Source organism: Glycine max, chromosome 19 (assembly GCF_000004515.6).
Source record: "Glycine max cultivar Williams 82 chromosome 19, Glycine_max_v4.0, whole genome shotgun sequence".
Classification (NCBI taxonomy): Eukaryota; Viridiplantae; Streptophyta; class Magnoliopsida; order Fabales; family Fabaceae; genus Glycine; species Glycine max.
In genome coordinates, this window is record NC_038255.2 from 49,863,749 (window position 1) to 49,883,262 (window position 19,514).

General features: G+C 32.5%; 3 protein-coding genes across 5 annotated transcripts; all 3 read right to left on the reverse strand.

Annotated features, from left to right (window-relative positions):
* Window positions 1–412: 412 nt before the first annotated feature.
* Window positions 413–2,777, reverse strand: LOC100810374 (F-box protein At5g03970). The gene is made up of 2 exons (XM_003554667.5): window positions 2,633–2,777; window positions 413–2,040 (listed from the first exon to the last, which is right to left on the reverse strand). Exons 1-2 carry the CDS (start codon window positions 2,672–2,674, stop codon window positions 808–810), a joined length of 1,275 nt encoding a protein of 424 aa, XP_003554715.1. The 5' UTR covers window positions 2,675–2,777; the 3' UTR covers window positions 413–807.
* Window positions 2,778–10,098: 7,321 nt separating this feature from the next.
* LOC100810905 (inositol phosphorylceramide glucuronosyltransferase 1) lies at window positions 10,099–16,069 on the reverse strand. 2 transcript variants are annotated; one of them, XM_006604795.4, is made up of 10 exons: window positions 15,579–16,069; window positions 15,305–15,425; window positions 14,660–14,845; window positions 14,315–14,478; window positions 13,304–13,411; window positions 12,994–13,131; window positions 12,767–12,901; window positions 12,178–12,463; window positions 11,946–12,069; window positions 10,099–10,415 (listed from the first exon to the last, which is right to left on the reverse strand). In XM_006604795.4, the coding sequence occupies exons 1-10, from the start codon at window positions 15,831–15,833 to the stop codon at window positions 10,274–10,276; spliced, it is 1,659 nt and encodes a 552-aa protein (XP_006604858.1). In that variant the 5' UTR covers window positions 15,834–16,069; the 3' UTR covers window positions 10,099–10,273. The 2 variants fall into 2 exon arrangements, with proteins under 2 accessions (XP_006604858.1, XP_006604859.1); XM_006604796.4 differs by having other exon boundaries at window positions 12,178–12,460; window positions 15,579–16,068.
* Window positions 16,070–16,982: 913 nt separating this feature from the next.
* On the reverse strand, window positions 16,983–19,079 carry LOC100811973 (uncharacterized). 2 transcript variants are annotated; one of them, XM_003554670.5, is made up of 6 exons: window positions 18,921–19,079; window positions 18,687–18,760; window positions 18,520–18,589; window positions 18,064–18,173; window positions 17,353–17,467; window positions 16,983–17,265 (listed from the first exon to the last, which is right to left on the reverse strand). In XM_003554670.5, exons 2-6 carry the CDS (start codon window positions 18,748–18,750, stop codon window positions 17,181–17,183), a joined length of 444 nt encoding a protein of 147 aa, XP_003554718.1. In that variant the 5' UTR covers window positions 18,751–18,760; window positions 18,921–19,079; the 3' UTR covers window positions 16,983–17,180. The 2 variants fall into 2 exon arrangements, with proteins under 2 accessions (XP_003554718.1, XP_006604860.1); XM_006604797.4 differs by having other exon boundaries at window positions 16,983–17,273.
* Window positions 19,080–19,514: the final 435 nt, after the last annotated feature.

The following is a 19,514-nucleotide window of genomic DNA, read 5'->3' on the forward strand; positions in this document are numbered from 1 at the left end:
CTGCAGGGTTCATACGAATTTATATTCGTAGCCGTACCAACATATTATCCTTTCTAATGCATACACAATGCTATATTTTTCTAGAAAATACACCATGTCTGAAAACTATCGTTGAATACCTTCCAGTGGTGCTGCTCTCTAGTAGAAACAAAACTACCACCTTGAGCACACACAACGAATGTGTTTTACTGTAAATTAAAGGACATCAGTTTTCAATGTATGAAATTCATATACATAGTTACCATAATCAAACAAAACTATATTCAAATTCTACTTTAGCAAAACCAAACAAAAACGGGTAAAACAAGAGTCTTGCATCTTCATCTTTGAAAACCGTTATATGCAGCTTGTTGTGACTGTATCAGGCTGCAATTCTGAATTCTTCTACGAAAAGACTAAAGAGAAAGTAATCAGAAGAGTAATATTTTTCAGTGTTTTGATAACACAGCAACCTCTAGGCATGTACAGTACACCACTGAAACTGTAAGAGAAATGAAGGTCCTACTAATACTATGGCTATTCAAAACAGAACAAAGAAGCTAAAAGCTTAGGGTCCGTTTACTTTGACAAAATGTTTTTGGTTTTTACTTTTAATTATACCTTGTTTTCAATCTATTTCCTGTTTTCAAAGATTTGAATAGAAACTAGTGAAAACAACTTTTAGATTGAAAACAAGATTGTAATTAAAAGTGAACACAGAAAATAAAACAGACCCTTAATTTTCATCATATCCAGATCAAAAACAGAATGGAAAAGACCAAGTGCCTCTAGATTGAAAAACGACAAGTTTTCCCTTGTTCCATGTTGTCATGACACCGACACCGAGGAAGTGTGTGGCCAAGCTGGTAGAAAGTAAGGAACTACTTTGCTAGATTCCCATGAAATGGTTCCTCCACGACCCTGATAATTGACAATTTCCACCGTTTTGGTCTCCAAATCACACAGCAAAATATTCCACCCCGACCTAATGAAGATAGAAGTAGAATTCTGAGGAAGGAATGACAATATCTGGGTTTCTTTAGAATGTGTGCTTAAAGACGGCATCTGCTTCCATAATACTTTAAAGTTTAATCTCCACCTCAGAATCCACTTGTACTTCAGATGAGTGCAGTTGCAGTAAATAGATGAGTTGGCTCCTGATTCCTTCTCAAGTATCCATATCTCCAGGCCCAAATTATTGCTCTGGCCATACTGCAAAAGCCCATCAGATGACTCCCCAAGAACAGATTCCTCATGCTCATGTGTTAACACACCTGTTGGTAGTTTAATCAAGGCTATATACCTGTCTCCAAGACGAGGATCATAAATGGCAAGTTTTCCCCACATTGCAAACCAGTGTACAACCCCTCCAACCACCATAGCTGCCGTCCTTGGGCACAATGCAAAAGTTGTGGAGCACATCAGAGTGGATTGCTTCCATTGTCTAGTTTTTGATGAATAAGTCTCAATTGAGACAGTGTTGCGTTCCTTAAGTTTGCATTCACATCTTGCACGGATCACCTTGTAGCATATGTCACTATCAAGATATTCCTCAACAATCAATGCCATGCACAGAACTTTATAGAACTGCTGAGGTTCTGGGAGTTCATACTTTTGCTTGGTCACAGTATTGTACACATAATATGTCTTTGGATGGAAACCAGAAAGAATAATTCCTTTGGAACTATCAATGAAGTACCCAAGATGTTTGAGGATTCCAGAAAGTTTCAAATCATCACCATCTTTGCAAGTGGACAAGATTGGGAGCGCAGGCTCCCAACGAGGGCGACGATAGCCATCACGAGGTCTTCCAAGATATAAAAAGTTGCAAACAAAAAAACCCAAAAGTCGAAAACTTTGTCCCCATTGCCTCAAGTAGCATTGACGAAATGAAGGACTGCATATCACACGCAACCATATTTTTGATACGATAATTAATTTGGAGATAGTTGGTGGTGGTATTCGAAGTAGGATCTCATGCAAGATGTCATCACAGTTAAGTGCAGAGGGATAAACACTATTACGTTTCATCCTCTCAGTTTCTGTCAGGCCAGTTATATCCTGCTAAGCACAAACTAACAACATCTTAAGAAGAGCCAAAAAGAAGTACAGACAACTCTTAACTGATAATGAGATACATAAGTTCAGTCATTGATAATATAATAATAAATAAATAAGCCAACCCCATGTTCACCACTGGTCTAGATTTTGGAACTGTGATGACAAATTCAAACCCATTTATTCAGGGTTTCAGACATCAGAGGCAAAACTTGAATACAATGTCCATTTATATCTGATCAAGTATAAAACACGGTTTTCATATGAATTAACATCATAACTTTTTGTTTCATCGGGACAACCTGAATGTGGCTATATATCAGTTAAAAATAAAATATATTTCTAATTCATTCTATTTCACTTGGTTCTTCTACTTTTCTGAGGCTAGTAAGTAGTTATTAACACAATTTACAAGAGACCCAGTTCATAATCTAAAACGGATTGACAGAAGCTGATAAAAAAAAAAAAAGATTTGAACAATAAATTCATCTCTTATACAAAAAAATAAAATCTAAAACGGAAACTGGAGGGTAAAGAATAATTGCATGCAAAGAATAACATTGACAGAAGCAGAAATGGAAATGGATTGACTCACTTTTAAAATTTGGGGCTTCAAAGGTGAGAGCTTGCGGTGCATGCTTGCTTGAGCTTGTCGAATATCGATCGATGAAGCCAAGAACGAGTGTTTGATTTTGATATTTAGAATCACCTTTAATTGGATGGGCTTTCACTGTGCTGTTATTGTGTTGGGTTAAATTGTGAAGGGGTATTGCTATTGACCCCAATGCCTTTTGCTATTGGTCCCTATAATCTCTCAAATTTCCAAGATTACCCCTCCTAAAAAAGTATTATGGCATCATGCTTCCCTTGCATAAAGGGGTGCATATTTTTTGCACAACTGAATCTTGATTTGTGCAAAAAATGTACACCCCCTTTTATGCAACAAAAACACGATGTTGTAATACTTTTCTAAGAGGGAAAAAACACACAACAAAATTATGATTATATTGTATAGGGGGAGTTAATACATGATAGTACTATGAAAGTGTGATTCTATTGTATAACGTGTACTACAAAAGTGTGATTTTATTGTATAACGTGTACAACGAAATCACACTTTCGTTTAGATTTTATTCCTAAAAAAATATATAACAAAATCACACTTCCGTTTAATTTTTTATTTTGGAGAAAAAATGTTCAACGTAAGTGATTCTGTTTTACATTTTTTTTCTGGGAATTACACTTTCATTTAGTATTTTTTCTAGAATTTATAAAAGTCTACATATTGCATACAATTTCATATAAAAGTCTACTACGTATTGAATTTCATATCCATAAAAATAATGGAATACACACTCAATATTTGTCATGAACAAAATGTCTATTACATAGTTAAATAAATGTCTACTACATATTCCAATTCTTAGAAATATCTACTATATATTGAGATCCTCTAACTGGTTGAAATTGTATTGCGTTGAAAGCTTGTATGAGTTGATTGTAAGCCCTTTGTCATAAGCGGGCTTCTGATGTGTAGCAGCTTCTCCATTGTAAGCCCTTTGCCATAACTAGGTTGCGTTTGCATATCAATGTCTTCACCACCCACATTTTCATCATTATTATCTCTCATATCATCATTAGGCTCGACTCCACATAAAAGGTTGGGTTGGTAAAAAAATTGACTTTCATTATCCATATTTCTCCATCCAACTGGCATTCCAAACTCGTTAGATATAAACGTATTCCAATCCATTGGTCTACATAATAATACATGAAATATAGTTATTTGTAAAAAAATGCACAACAAAATTGGGATTCCGTTGTGCATCAACAATACCGAGAATAACAGAACTATGATTTCGCTGTGCGAAATTTCACAACAGAATCGTGATTCTGTTTGACCACGAAAATGGAAAAAAAATACCTGACAACATGAGTGCAAAGAGAGTGAAGAACGAGACAAAGGGAAAGAGAAAAGAAGAAGAATGAATGAATGAAAAAAAGAGAGGAAAATGAAGATAGAAGAGTTGGGGAAGAGTGGGGTGGGATGGAGAAGGGTAATTTGTAATTTGCCCTTGACTGGTAGGGGTCAAGAGTAATTTTGTTGAGATTAATAATAACCCTCATTGTGGATCTATCTTGTAAGACTCACTTGACACGATGATATCAATAGTCGGTCCATTTACACTGTCATTTTGTTTAATCTTTACCTTCTCTCTCTCACACACACCTTTTAATATATATATATTTTAAAAATTAACTTTTGAAATATGAAAAAATATTGAGGTGGTGTGAAAAGCATTTTCCTTTTAATTACTCATACTACCATACCATATTATGTTTTTTTCTACTTTTGTATAAAAGAGTCACCTTTAAACAGAATGAGATTTTTTATTTATTGCTAATAGCAATAAATGCAAAATTTCATTTTGTTTTCTTTTGGTAAAGTAGAGAGGGACGCATGTATGTAGTGCTCTTACTTTATTTAAACAAATGAAAGAAAAAAGCATATATCTATAGGCAAGTAAATTAATGATTTTTACTACAAATGAAATTAATTTACTCGCATATATTCAACAAAAAATGATATCTACTACAAATACTTTTTTTTATAACTTTCTAATTTACTACAAAATTATTTTCTGTATTACCCTTTATTTTTACCAAATTTTTAGTATCGGTATTTGTATTCTTTTTATGGGCCCAATGTCTCGATTCCCTCGTTCCAGCTATAATTCGCAGAATCTTAACCCAATTGGGCAATAGGATATTCCTTTTCATTTATCTTCCAACAATAAATAGATACTACACTACAAAATTATCATGTATCACTTTTATTTTTATCTATTTGTTTTTTTCTCAGTGGGTCCAATACTTTAGATTCAAATTCCAATTTTAGTAAAATAATAACTAATAAGGTAATAATATCCCCTAAAAAGAAAAGGTAATAATATATTCCATCAGTAATTTTAATAGGTTGTTAGTGCAAAATAATTGTATATTGTCAACTAATTATAACAATTCATGATTACATTATCCGACCATGTAAAAAAAATTATATTAATTATTAGTTTATTCTAATAAAATGTAAAATAATTATAAAAGTGTTATAAAATTGTAATATAGCAAGTGTTATATCTCACTTCGAAATCTATGTCCCCTTATAAATACAATTATTGTTGTAATCTCCGGATTGTCAACAAATCTAATCCCCTCTTTCCTAATTTTCTTCTTCTTCTAAGTGCTTTTGAAGAAGACCATGAGACTCTCAAGGTTGAAAACAATATCAGTTTGGTCCAAGATCAAGAAGTATTTGTTTGTGGGGATCTCGCTGCAGTTATTGGAGCCATGGCCAAATATAAGACCACAAGAAAAGAGGTAGCAAGAAACCTGAAGAAATGTGCACTCTAGGCAAGTCTGATGCTTGGCTTTAATTTCATCCATCTATGTTGTAAAACAAGGAAGAGGATATATCATTTCTGTTTTATTATAATCTCTTTCATCAATTCGACCAACCCCTCCGCTCTCCTTGGACATAGATAGATATGTTATGTTGTTTTCTCTTTCTGCTATATATGCTGCAGTGCAGCTGCATTTATTTTAACTTGGATGAAGTTCTTGTGTTTCACTTTTTTCTCTTCTTGCTTCTTGTTCAATATGAAATAGAACAATAATATTAAGCTACTACTGCTTTCTGTTAATTAATTAAACAAAAACATGCTGGATTCATCATTCATATATATATATAGGCTCATAGTTGGGGGTGAGAGCATAATTTTCGACGGGGTTCATCTTACTTAATTACCAACTAGCTAGGTTGTGTGGTATTAAAATTATCTATCCTCACAAAATGCTAGCTAGCATTTTCATGAAAAATTGGCAATAAATACTAAATAGCTGGGTTGCCAACAAAAACAAATCGGTTTCATAGGAGAGTTGGTAATTAATTAACAGACATGTTTGCGATGAAAATGATGGGGATTCATTCAGCTCATTTATTTATTCAGTGATTATGGATAAAGATTATTTTTGGCTTGTTGGTTGTCCTATAGTCCCCCTAAATTCTGTGTCGTTGATCACTATATATATAGCATAGAGGTCTTTTTCAGGTGTAAAGGCAAAACAGTTTGGCTTAATTGTGTGCAAAGCAGTTTGGTCTATTTGGTTTGGTTGTCTTGGAGATATAAAAGTGAGGTGTTAGGCTCGATCGGTTCGCTATTATTAGCGATAATATAATTTCCCTTTCTGGTTGGTGTAAGAGTCCACTTGTATATATATGTAATCCTAAACAGTGAACAGGGATCATCTAATGATATACCTAAATGGCTTTAGTAATGAGTTAGAGTATATGTCTTGTACTCATCTAATAATATATATTTTCGGCTTTTGATAAAAAATAATAACTAAGCACGTGATCCACTCTTGCTATGTGTACCTGAAACAATTCAACCATGATAACCATCCACTTCCCTAATGATCTTTAGTTGTATTGTAGCTTATGCTATTGACGAGGCATGCATCAAACAATACTTCAAATTGTACTTGAATATATTAAATAAAATAATAATAATAATAATGTTGGATGTCTCGCTCATCTTAATGATAATGATATGGCCATATATAAATGAGAAGCGATCTTTGTGTGACCTCATCTCTTAGAATTATTTTTTGAAATTGAATTAAGTATAGATTTAATTTTTAAAATGATATCAAGTTTATTTTGTTAATTTTTCTTGTGCCTATTAAATCACTCAGTATTAGACTACTTACAAATGTTCTGACCTACAAATTTAATTCACATTTGAGAGGTCTGACATGAGATGATGAAAATCTCACATCATCTAATAATGGATAAAATGTAAGTGAGAAATAAATTTCATTTTTAAAATGATTTTTATAGTTGAGTTAGATCAGATACTTACTTCAATTTGTGTTGTGATTGATGAATACCCGCTAGCATGCAATTTCAGTCCAGTGGCAGTGTTGACCACGTACAGGCATGCATGCATCTGCATATATATTTTGTTTCTCACGCTTCGAAGTTCAAAGGGCCATCAATTAATAACTTGCCGGAAAAAGTAAGTGTTGGATACTTATGGATAAAATTCATCAAATATATCTGCCTACAATTTACAGCTGCAGAAATTCAGAAGGGAACCAATTAATGTTCACCAACCTAAGCCAAGTAAATTAAGAACATTCGTTCGTGACATGATTATTTCGAAAACCTGTTGAATCTATTATCTATATTATTATATCAAATTAAAGAAGTTTAACAGCAAATCTGTAATAACAAACAAGTACGATTAATCATATTGAATTTTTGTCGCAGTTTGAAATTTCCAATGTGTATTAATTTCCTACATTATTAATAAATTATGTATTAACTTACACACACACACACAAAAACTATGCATTAACTATTAACTATTAAATAATAAATTAATTAAGATTGGTCTAATTGATAATCGAACTCATCCAAGAACATATGGGTCCTTGAATTCAGCCACCCAATTGGAGAACTTTGTTGGTTTACAAGTATTTTTTTGAATCTAGGAGCATGCCACAGTCCTAATAAGTTTTAGAACTTAACTTATCTTAACATTTTTTATATATAAAAAAACAATATGTATTATTATACATGATACAATTGAGAGTACACTTGGGTTTCACTTTTTATTTTCTTTCAGCAACTATAATCGTACTTGAATAGTTTGTTTTTGCTTAATGAATCCTCCATAAGTGAATTTACCTCTTATATTATTAATTATGATTCACAATATGTTAGTTAGCTTAACCTGCTCAGTGAAGCGCCAATACACAAAGGGTACAACACAGTTTGTAATTTCTCTTTTCTTTGTTGGAATCAAATATAAATATTGGAGATTTATAATAACTCACACATGAAAAATATAAGATTGACATGAAAATAAAAAATAAAAATAAGATTGACATGATAATAAAAAATGAAAAAAAAAATCATAAATTCAAATGTTCTTACACATTATTTAACTAACCGAGTTATACTCGCAGATAATTTTTACTAAATTATTATCTATAAATTTAATTGTTTTGATTGCCACACCTTATTACTTTAGGATAAGGATGCATGGTCTCGTCAACTCCTTCCTCCATTTGTCCACAATCTTTATTTTTCATTATCAAATGCGTCCCACACGAAGGAAAGTGATGCGCACCACAACAAAATGTGGTGTAAAGTTTAAACAGTACATTAACAAATTTCTATTGGTTTATGAGTCATCTATGGCCAAAACGACAAGCCAAACATGATAATTAACTTTGACAACTTCAATGACATTTAGCTAGCATACATGTTAAGTTTACTTAAGTAAGAAAGTATCTTTATGAAAAACTTAAAGGCATATATAGCTCGATTATGCATTTATGCATCACATTTAACCGATTCACCCAAGCAAAATTTGTCCTTGCAATTTTTTTTAAAAAAAATATTCACATAAATTGTGCATATTATTTTTACACTTACAGATATTCGTTGTGCGGATTATTTTTTGTTCGCAATTTTGTTATTTGGCATTCATTGTGTTGACTTCAAGTGGGAGTAGTGACAGTGATGAACCACTTAATTAAGAAGTCACGCTTGTACGATTTTCAACTTGTTAACTTCAACTATTAAGGGTTGTTGAAAAGATATTTAATATATAATAAATAAAAAATCTCTTTAGAAGTGCTTGTTACACTAAAATTTAATTATAGATATTTTCTATAAATTAGTCCACTATATGGTTTTCTAGTGCGAATTCCACTAGCAAGAAGGCTATGATAGGATCATAGGTAGTTGGCTTAGTACATGCCATGGCAAACCGCTATATATATATATATAAAAAAAAATGTATTGAAAAGGTTGCTAGGATGTCAGGTGGTAACCACCGTGTAAATAGCGTATCATAATAATCTTACCCAAGAATTGTTTCCCAGTATGGTCTATTAAAAAAAGGTAGAAAGTTATAGAAGACGTGCATTAATAAACTATAATATGCTATCGATTTTCAGCTAGCTTATAACTTATAAATTGATAACTATAATTTCTTCTATTTTAATATTTACCATAATTATATTCTTCTTTATTTAGTCTCTTATCTTAATTGTTTTAACATTACGTTCTCTTCTCTCATGCCTCATTCATACTATCCCTATTTTTTAGGGTTTTTTTACGTATAATACTATTTACTTTAATTATTAATTTTAATAAAATATTTGTTCTTTAAAAATCTTAATAAGAATATAAAATTAGTAAAAAGATGTAAAATTATAATTACCTAAAAATATATATTTTTCTACAAAATAAAAATAAAATTTATAATATATGCATATATATGGTTAAATAGGCCCTTTTATATCATTTTTATAATCACCCATTACTTTAACAACTTATTTTTATAAACACTTCTAACTCAATAAGTTGGCTTATAAGTTTTTAGCTTTTGGCCAATAATTTATAAATTTTAAGTCGACTTATAAATTTTTTAACTTATCTTATATATGAGTTTTGTCAAATATAAACTTAGTGTAAAGATGGAACAAAATGAAATTGCATTTTTTATTTTGTTATTAATTAAAAAAAATTCATAACCTATGGAGTTATGAATAGGACTCTAAATAAGAAATGAAAGTCAGACATTAGTTTTAATTAAAACAAGTGTATTGAAATAGTTTGTTAGAAAATGATCTGAGTTGCACCGACTCGCAACCCTCATTAGTCATTGTCAACCCTTGTGCAGTGCCATCATAACAATAACTTATGTTTGACCTCCTGCACTTTATTAAATTAAGAGCAAATAATGCCGATTTACTTGTTTTAAAGATTTTTTTTAATCTCTAAAAAAAACTTTAAAAGAAAATCCAAAATAAACTAACTCACATCATTAAATGATAAATTAACAATTTACCCTCTAAAATATACTCGACAAAACTAATCATACTTTATGAACCATATTATGCATGTTTATGCCTTCAACCAAGTCAAATCAATGAGCTGTTTTGAGACACCATTATGTGTGATTTCAATAGAATAAGGTCATCTTCTGAAAGAATAACAATAATATTACAACAGAACCTCGGCAAAATACATTGTTAGAAGATAGACAAAAATTCATTAAATACATTTTCCACTAGAACAGCATTACATATGTAAGCTGAAAAGGGAAGAAAATATCGACCATAGTTTACATCACCACTCGCAATTGTCACAATCAAATCAACATAAGAAACATGAGCCACTATTTCGAGCATTTTCGCGCTCATCAAAGCCTTTGAGAAATGATCGGATAGCAAGATGTTCGGAAGCATATGTCATGAAAGAAGCCAATATTATGCCCCCAACAACCATCAAACCTAACCTGTTAAAAATAAAAATGAAAATTTAATTTCAAGAAAATATTTGATAACTGATCTTTTAATACCAAAACTACTTTGAATTAATGGTAAAATAATGGCTAAATCCACTTCAAAATTAGAGAAGGCACTTTAGGATGTTTCATTGACTTTCAAACACCACAAATAAGTGCTGGTACAGTGGTACTAGCAATGTGCCGTGATGATGTAGCGCAAAATGTCAAGACAAGAATTAAAGAATGACTGGGAGAACAAATATTCGAACGCAGCGAATTGCTGGTTCTTCTGATCAGACAAACTAGGTAAAAAGAAAAATTATATTTGATAATTTTGGGTTTATTTTTCACCTAAAGGATCTTCCATTCAAAGACCAAGGTTCAGCTTCTATGATACAAGCTTAAGACCTCTGAATTCTCATATTGCACCTCTTCTTAGGGAATTCAGATTACAAGTACTAATCTACAACTTCCTAGGCTCAACTTACTAAAAAGCAAGTTACACGAAACAACTCCATAAATGTGACCTTTGACACTAACTACTAACCCAAGCCCATTAAGAGTCATGGGGCCTTTCAAATATGAAACAAAGTCTTAAATGCATAGCATAAAGTTAACCTGAAATACTACCCATACACAGAAGCCACAAAAATTAACTAAAATATCTTGAAATTATAAAGATAGAGAAAATAGGTTATGCACTGACAATGTAAAACAGTTTTATATCGTCATTCAATCACAATTCGTCATGTATGGTGAGCTTGTTAACTTTTATGCTATACAATTTAAAAATCATATAAATAGTAATTTGTGATTGGATACCAACATAAGATTGTTTTATATTGTCAATGTATGACCATTAAACTCAAAGATAACCCAACTTTTAATTATAATTACTATTTGTTTACTGCTCCTATATCATGTGGATACAAACAAGTTATCAATGAAATAATTGCTAATTGGGCAGACATTGGACATTGGAGGTTCTTTTATGATGTGTTTGGATGAAAGGGTAAAAAATAGAGGAGAAAATACGAAAACAATACATTTTCTTTGGTTTGGTTGAAGAGAAAATGAACAAAAGAAAAAAGTTTACTTCTAGAAAAAAAACTTCAAAAATTTCCCTCATTTTCTCTCCAATTCAAAATTTTATTTCCTTCCTCATTTTCTTTCCTCTGAAACATAAAGAGGGTTATTGTTGAATTTTGACATTTCAAAATTTCCTAATAGTCAATGATTAAATAACAAAGACATGCCATTGGGAACAAAGATATAAGTTTCCCAATAAAGAAAAAAAAGTTTAGAAGTATTTTAACTAGACTTGCCATGATATAAAAAAAAAACTTCGTACCCCATTGCCCAGAGGCTCTTCGCTATGCGAAGGTATGGGGGAGGGATATTGTACGCAGCCTTGCCCTTGCATATGCAAAGAGGCTGTTTCCGGATTCGAACCCATGACCAACAAGTCACCAAGGCACAACTTTACCGCTGCACCAGGGCTCGCCCTCACTTGCCATGATATATTAGAGCATAAATTACCTTAAAAACAAGGCAGTAATTCCAAAAAGACAAGGCAACGATGGAGCTGCAATGGCCAACAGGGCCATCCCTAAACCATAGTACCATGTAGCAACATCACAAGATGATATCTGTCGCTGATGACCTGTAAATACAGATAACATATAGATTCAATATATATAAAAAAAAGTACCTCAACATCACAATTAAATGAAAAACAACCACAAAAGAAGCTTTACTCTTGAGAACATACGTTTTTCGGAATCATAATCAGACCCAGGCTGTGACAAGGAAGATGCTACGCGTGATCCCACTATTTTTCCCCACTGATAAATCAAATGGATATAACCTCCAAATAATATAAAGAAAATTGTGAATGTCCATTCATACATCAAAAGCAATCCAGTCCATGGCATCACTTGCCGAGGAACAATCAAGAGAGCTAGTCCCAGAGACACCACTGCAACCACAAAACAGACACAGACAGAAATGCCACCCAAATATGCAGGAGCCTTGTTCTGAGCACCATTTAAGAGCTGCTAGACACCATAGAAACAAAAATTAGTATGTTGAAAATACATAAATCTAAGCATTAAGTGCATCCAACTAGAGGATATGCATTCTCTAGTTTGAAGCCATAACATGACCAGGTCATTTGATGATAGATAGTCATATAGACATAACTTCCTGTGCAGGAAAGAATGTGGGACTCAGTGTCAGGGATTTGGGGAAGCCACCCATGTAGGGCAGTGTGCTTGTCTTTCATCAAATGATTCCATCATCTGAGGTCATTGCATGGCAGGATCCAAATCCTCAACTAGAACACAGAATAGAAAACCAACCTGATGGACTGAATTGGTTGTTGATGTCGAAATACTATTATATGCAAGTGGTCCATTTGATCTAATCCTATAATAAAGGTGTCTGACTTGATCACATAGTGAGCTTCTGCAAAGTGTACTGAAGTACCCTTGATTCTGCAGAAAATACAATGTTATGAGACTTATATAAAGCTGTATTAGCTTAAAGCAAAGAGATTGGACAAGTATATCAATCCATGATAGCTGACCTTTGTAAATGAATGATAGCAGCAGAAGAGTAAAGCACAGAATGGTAGCAGAAACAGAAATTTCACAAGAAAACTGTCTTTAGAATTCTGGCCCCCTCCTGTTCCAGGAAGGGATTCATCAAGCTGCTCCCTTACATCCTAAACATATCACCAAGGTTCGAACAAACAAGTCAGTATACTTTTTGTAACAAGCTTCAACTGGGAAGATGGAGTTACTTAGACAAATGTGGTCTCTATAACTATGAGGATGAGAACATTTTTTATGATATTAATAGAAGACCAAAAAAAGGATAATGAGTTGCAAAAGTACCTGCCAGACATCAACAGGTTTCAAAAGCCAAGACGTCCACCAGTCCCAAGGCTTAAGGGGGCCCAGTGTATAGTGAATCACACGGAGTTCATTCTCATCTACCATCCACTGGATTGATCAGCACGAATAGTTTGAATGTTAGATAATAGAATCGAAAGATGCAATACAAATGAATGCTCAGAGACAAATATATATTTGGTATCCAGGGTGTTATACTATATCTTCTACATAATATTTGTTATGTAGGCTAGGTGCCCTATAATAGGGCATAATAAAACAAAATCTTAACAAGAATCTGAACTACTTATTTCTAAATGAAACAATTTCCACACACCTATCACAGTATCACTAATTTTAAAAATTAGCTAAACATTTCAGAATTGATTGAAAGCATAAGTTTCTACAGACCACACATGCCCAAAAACTAAACTTCTAACACTAACTAAAGGAAGATGAAAATGCTAAGATGATGACAAATATAAAGATTTCTCAAATCATCACCTTGACCCATTAATAAGCTCAGATTAACAAATGCTGATTCTAACTGCTGCATGTGTGTTTGGTTTTCCATTGGGAAAGAGCCTAATGTATGTTTGCCTGCAAGCAACTAGTGATTACTTTTTTTGTTTGCATGCTTGGGAATTTGTGCTAATGGAAAACCAAACACACTGAAACTACCACATTGCCAACAGTAATATAGGGTCACTTGAATGCCATAATTTATTCCAATGGCCACAAAGAAGACAGTACATGCAAAACAAATCACATCATAATTACTGAACAACATCACAATAATTAAACATCATATACATGAAAGTGTAGGACTCTTTCAGACAAGTTAATCATTGATTTGTAAAAGCAACATAACCCAGTATACAGTTCATCTCAACTGAACTCAAATGAGCAGATCCAGCATAATTAATCTAAAATGGGGAATATATCTCTTATGTCTCACTGGCTCTAATTACTTAGAAGGAAAGTACTATTCACTCATTATCTATATCATAGTACCTTGTTAGCAAGCATGTAAAGACCAACATCAGCATTATACAGTGTTGATAGTCGCTCCATTTCAGGAATGGGTCTGGAACTAAACATCTCTGGGCTCAAATTTGGCTCAAAAACATGTGCATTGGGAAATCCAGAGTAATATGAATTGAGAAATCCTTGATCGCCTGTCAAAGGGAGAAAGACAGATGAAGGCCATTGTTAAAAGCTATCGGGTTTAAATCAACATCTAGCATATATGGTCTTTAAAACAAAAAAATAAATAATACAAAATAAAATAAAATAAAAAAATCAAAATCAAAAGAACAAAAGTAATAGAATATAAAAGTACCCAAAATTTGTTTTTACCTCCAGTGTAAGATGCAGTAGTTTTTATTTTGCTCATCATGTCATTAAAAAGAGTTGCAGATGGCTCCACAACCATGACTCCCGAATTCAACCTCTCAGAATGCTTTAAATTAGCACAGAATTTCCCACACTTGAAAAGATCATCAATATTTTTAACCACAATAGTGTCCGCATCAAGGTAAACAACTGCACATTCACATTCAATGCATAAACAACCAATAAACCACACATTGTACCGCTTATAAGATAGAAAGCTGAAAACCTGAAACCTAAACTGTCTCCTCCAGTTTCACTTGATTTAAAAAGCAACTAACTGGAAATAAAAGGAAAATTTTAACCAAACAGCACAGAATAGTAAATACTCCCATTTCAATGGAGAGAATTTAATTAGAATATACAGATTTTTATATTATCATTCAATCACATATTGTTGTTATTGTTATGTATGGTAAGTTGTTGACTTTTATTATAGTTACTTTAAAAACTATACTTGAAATCATTTTTTATTGATTGCTAGTGCAAAAGTCTTTATCCAGGGAGTGCATGAAAATTAAACTCACAACCTAAATGAGAATTATACGGTTCCATCCTTATTTCTACAACCAGATGATATATACACACCAAAGGCCAAAAGAAAAATGTTACCTTTCTTGTAGTCAGTCATGTTAAATATTTTGAGCTTTGTGTAGACACCCCAAAATCTCTTTGGACGCACTCGATTAGGATTAGCCAGTAAACTAATCATCTCCACTATCCACCCATCAGCCTTCACAAAATTCGAACAAAAATCCACCAAATATAGAGTTAAAATTACAAACTACACAAAACTCAGGTGTCAACAGATTCATGTCAAACAGAAAGTTAAAGTTCAAAATTTCAAATTTTGACGAAGACCCATTAAAGAGAAGATGATTATTACCCGGAGTAGGCTTTTGGCATAATCAGACACACCATCGGAGACCAACACGACCATGTCCTTGTTGGATCCAGTGTTCCGTATTGATTTGCCCAGAACTCGAACACCCAACAAGAATTCATCCCCGTACAAAAGAGTGACGTATGCCTCGTCCGTTTTCTTAGTCTTGGATCCCACACATCCTTCAAATTGAACACAAACTAAAACTATGCAAAATAGTATCGAACATAACCAACGTGTAACATCATTTGATTTCATTGTAACTCGATTCCGATTCGCCACCTTTTTTTTTTCGGTAGGACTCTGACTTGAATTTATAGTTGCGGATTAAATAATGGTTGGAAGTTGAATTGAATTTTCGAAGTTTTGTTTTCTCCGTCGTCTCTGACCAGAACTCTGGCGGTCTTCTCTGGCTGCGTGCTTGCGATTTGTGATCCACTGCAGTGAGTTCCACGGGAAAATGCTGCCTCCTCTCCACTGTCATTTTCGGGAATCCAAGAATAAATCGCAACAATTCTACAAAAGCCTCTTTTTTTTTTTTTCTTTTTTTTTTCTGTTCTTTAATATTTTGTTCAAAAATGAGGTATGGGACTTTTTTTTTTGAAAAATAAATTAAAAAAATAAAAAAGAATTGTTTTTAAACATTAAGTCCTTTTATATTTTTTACAACTAAACAAAAAAAGATTATAAGTATTTTTCATTTATACATTTTTACTCTTACCTAATGGTATGATAAGAAATCATTTTATGTATTGAAAATGTCCAAACGAGGTTAATAATTATTAAAATTAATAAATATTTTACATCATGTGATAGTGATTTAAAAAAACATCCAATCAAAATCTTGACAAGTTAGTTGAATTTAAGTGATACTTCCTCGTCTTAAATGTAAGAAAAAATCATTCACGCTAATTTAAAAATGTTAATTGATCATATTTAATTATATAAAAAAAAATCTTAATTATTTTTTATCCATTTATCTTTTATTAAAACTTAACATAAAAAAAGAAACATTATTGAAACTAAAACCTCCATAAAACAAATGATATTTTAGAGATAATAGGTATTAAATAAGTTCAAATGAGTTAAAATTTGTTTATATTTAAGATTTCAACAAAAGTATTTTTTTTTCTCTTATATTTAAGACAAGAGTAAATATACATTAAGGATTTCAACATTGAAGTTAGTTAATATAGGCATGATACGAGTAAAAGGTAAAAATAAGAGAGATACCTAAGACCTTATCTTGTTTAGTTGTTTATTTATATAATTCTTCATCTAAGATATGCTCACTTGTGATTGTGACAAGAAGAGATGGTAAGTTAAACAGGAATAACATTCCATCTCCCATGCAATTAACCGACCCCTTTGGACCTCTCCACAGAAAATTTAACAAAGACCGAAAGCAGATGTATCAACTCATCTATTTCAAAACGTATATCATACATAATGGGAGGACCTCCCTCTCATATACTGTAACCAATGCGGTTCTGTAATGGCTCTATCACCAAGATACTTGGCTGCAACCATCTAAACAAAATCGGAGTAAAACAGAAAAATTAGCCCTTTGGTAAGTGCATGGTACAGATCTGAAGTAGCATTAATTTAAAGATTTTTTCGCCCTAATTGCCAAGTTAACTGATCAGCAGCTGCCATAGCCCGAGATGCTGGACCAATGGAACCTTCGTACCTGTGAAACTAAAAGATGACTATACAGAGAGAGTAAAGTGCATTAATAGTCCATGATAAATATGCTGAATTTGAATTATATGCTTACAGAGCAACCAAGATATAAGCTGCTGTTTGTATAACAATTGCACCTTCACCGGCAGGCTTCGATGTGTTTATACACCTTGCACTAAACCAGTTCTCATGAATTGACGTGACCAAGTCTGCCATCCAAATTTCCATTAGTAAAGTATAAGGTAAACTACAATGCACCATGGCAGTAGATAAAGTTACACATAGGGTATACAATGTGTAATGACTCAAATGACATGCATTATCATCGCACATAGAATAACATGTATTTCCATCTATATCTGCAATCCACTCCAGGACATGGAAAATTTTCAAACTTTTACGCATATGCGAGTCTGTATGAACACACACCTTGTGTGCTATTTATGATCTCCTAAATCCCAAATGAAAAACAGCTATGCATTTTATTCACAGACAACCATATATATACTTAAGCAATAAGTATAATTCCTTCTTCTAAATCTCCTCAACTAACCTCTTAAACCTCTAAAAGATAGCAGCGTATAGTTCATAATTATATATATCGGACTAAACACAGTTTATTATCCCTCCAAGATTCTTAAATTCCTATTACCTAGACATGTGGGAGAATTCTTAAAATAGTATATTCCTTAGTTTCAGAAATTTCAAATGTCCTTGTAGTAGAGGGCATACAAAAAGAAGTTGAAAAACAGAAAGCTGCAAGTAATTATTTAGGCAAACTAAATACAGCTGAGTTTGAGCCTACACTGATTGGACCCGATAATGAAGAGCTCGGACTGGAGTTTATTTTGTTTGATAAAGTCCACAAAGTGACTCAATTCAATGGGATTAGCTCTTATCCCTTCTTGTTCAGCACTGTCAGCATCAAATAGCTCAATTGATAAATCCAATATTACTAGAAATAACAAAGAAAATTCCGAATATGCAATAAAAGTGCCACAACAAAGGCAGCATGAAGTTTACCAGGCAATTTGTGCAATTTTTCAGAAATAAATACTTAAACTTCTTCAACCACTGACGGTATTAAAACATATAAAGAGATTTTAAAAATAAAAAACAGAATAACTTACAATGTTACAGCTACTTTTTGTGTTTAGATTAAAAACAATGTAACAATAACAATACAGCTTCTTCTTAACAGATTCGCTAAAAAGTAAAACTAAAATTCATAACAAGAATGAAACATGACAATCCTTCTTACATGGTAGATAACAATCGAGATGGTCCAGTCGGGTCATAATTAATTAGCAAAGCAGCTTTTAACGGATGACCTAGAAGATAGGAGGATCAGATAAATGTCACCAATCTGACAATGTTTCAAACAGTTTGTATGCATATCAGCGTGGCTTGAAAGCAAATGTTGCTCACCAGAATAACCAATGTTTGTAGAAGCCCACTTATCCCAGGTTTTATGAACAAAAGCCCAATCCATTGCGTTGCGTCTGATAAGAAAAGGAATATAGTTTAGGGATTAGAGTAACCTTGTTTGCAGTTTAACTGGAACAAAACAGATAATTGATGATGTGACAGAGTATAATAATTTAATAAAAGCAGGAAAAAGGGGCTAGCGAGTGTTGACAGTCATAAATCTCAAATCAAAACCTGGATACAGAGAGTGGGAGTGAGTCGATTCTCGCCAATGGAGATTGGAGGAGCTGCCCTTAACCAGTTCAAGAACACAACACAGCGTTTGAAATTGAGTCTCAGGTGCCAGCGGCTTTATACTATTCTCTTCAAACTTTTCTTATAAATTCACCTGTTATCTTATAAAAAAAATTTAAATATATTTAATGTATTGAAAATATAAAATACATTCAATATTATATAAAAGAAGTAAGAAGTTATTATAGAAAACAATTGAAATTAATATTCATTTTACAGTTTAAAGTTTAAAATAATAAATATAAATATTCATTACCTTCTCTTTCATTTATTCTTTCATCCGGTTTAATTTTTTTTAAATGACTCTTAAATACCTAAATTATTTGTTCATTTCTAATCAAATCTCTAAACTATTTTTTCAATTAGGTCGTTAAATTTGTATTTATCTTTTAATTAGGTCATTTCATTCGACTGTTATAAAAAATTCAAACCCGATCAAGTTGATTTCTCACTTTGGTTCGACGGACTTTGACTTGGCCAAGCGATTCAATTTGTTTGCTTTAGTTACATTTTATTTCATTAAAAAAATTATGA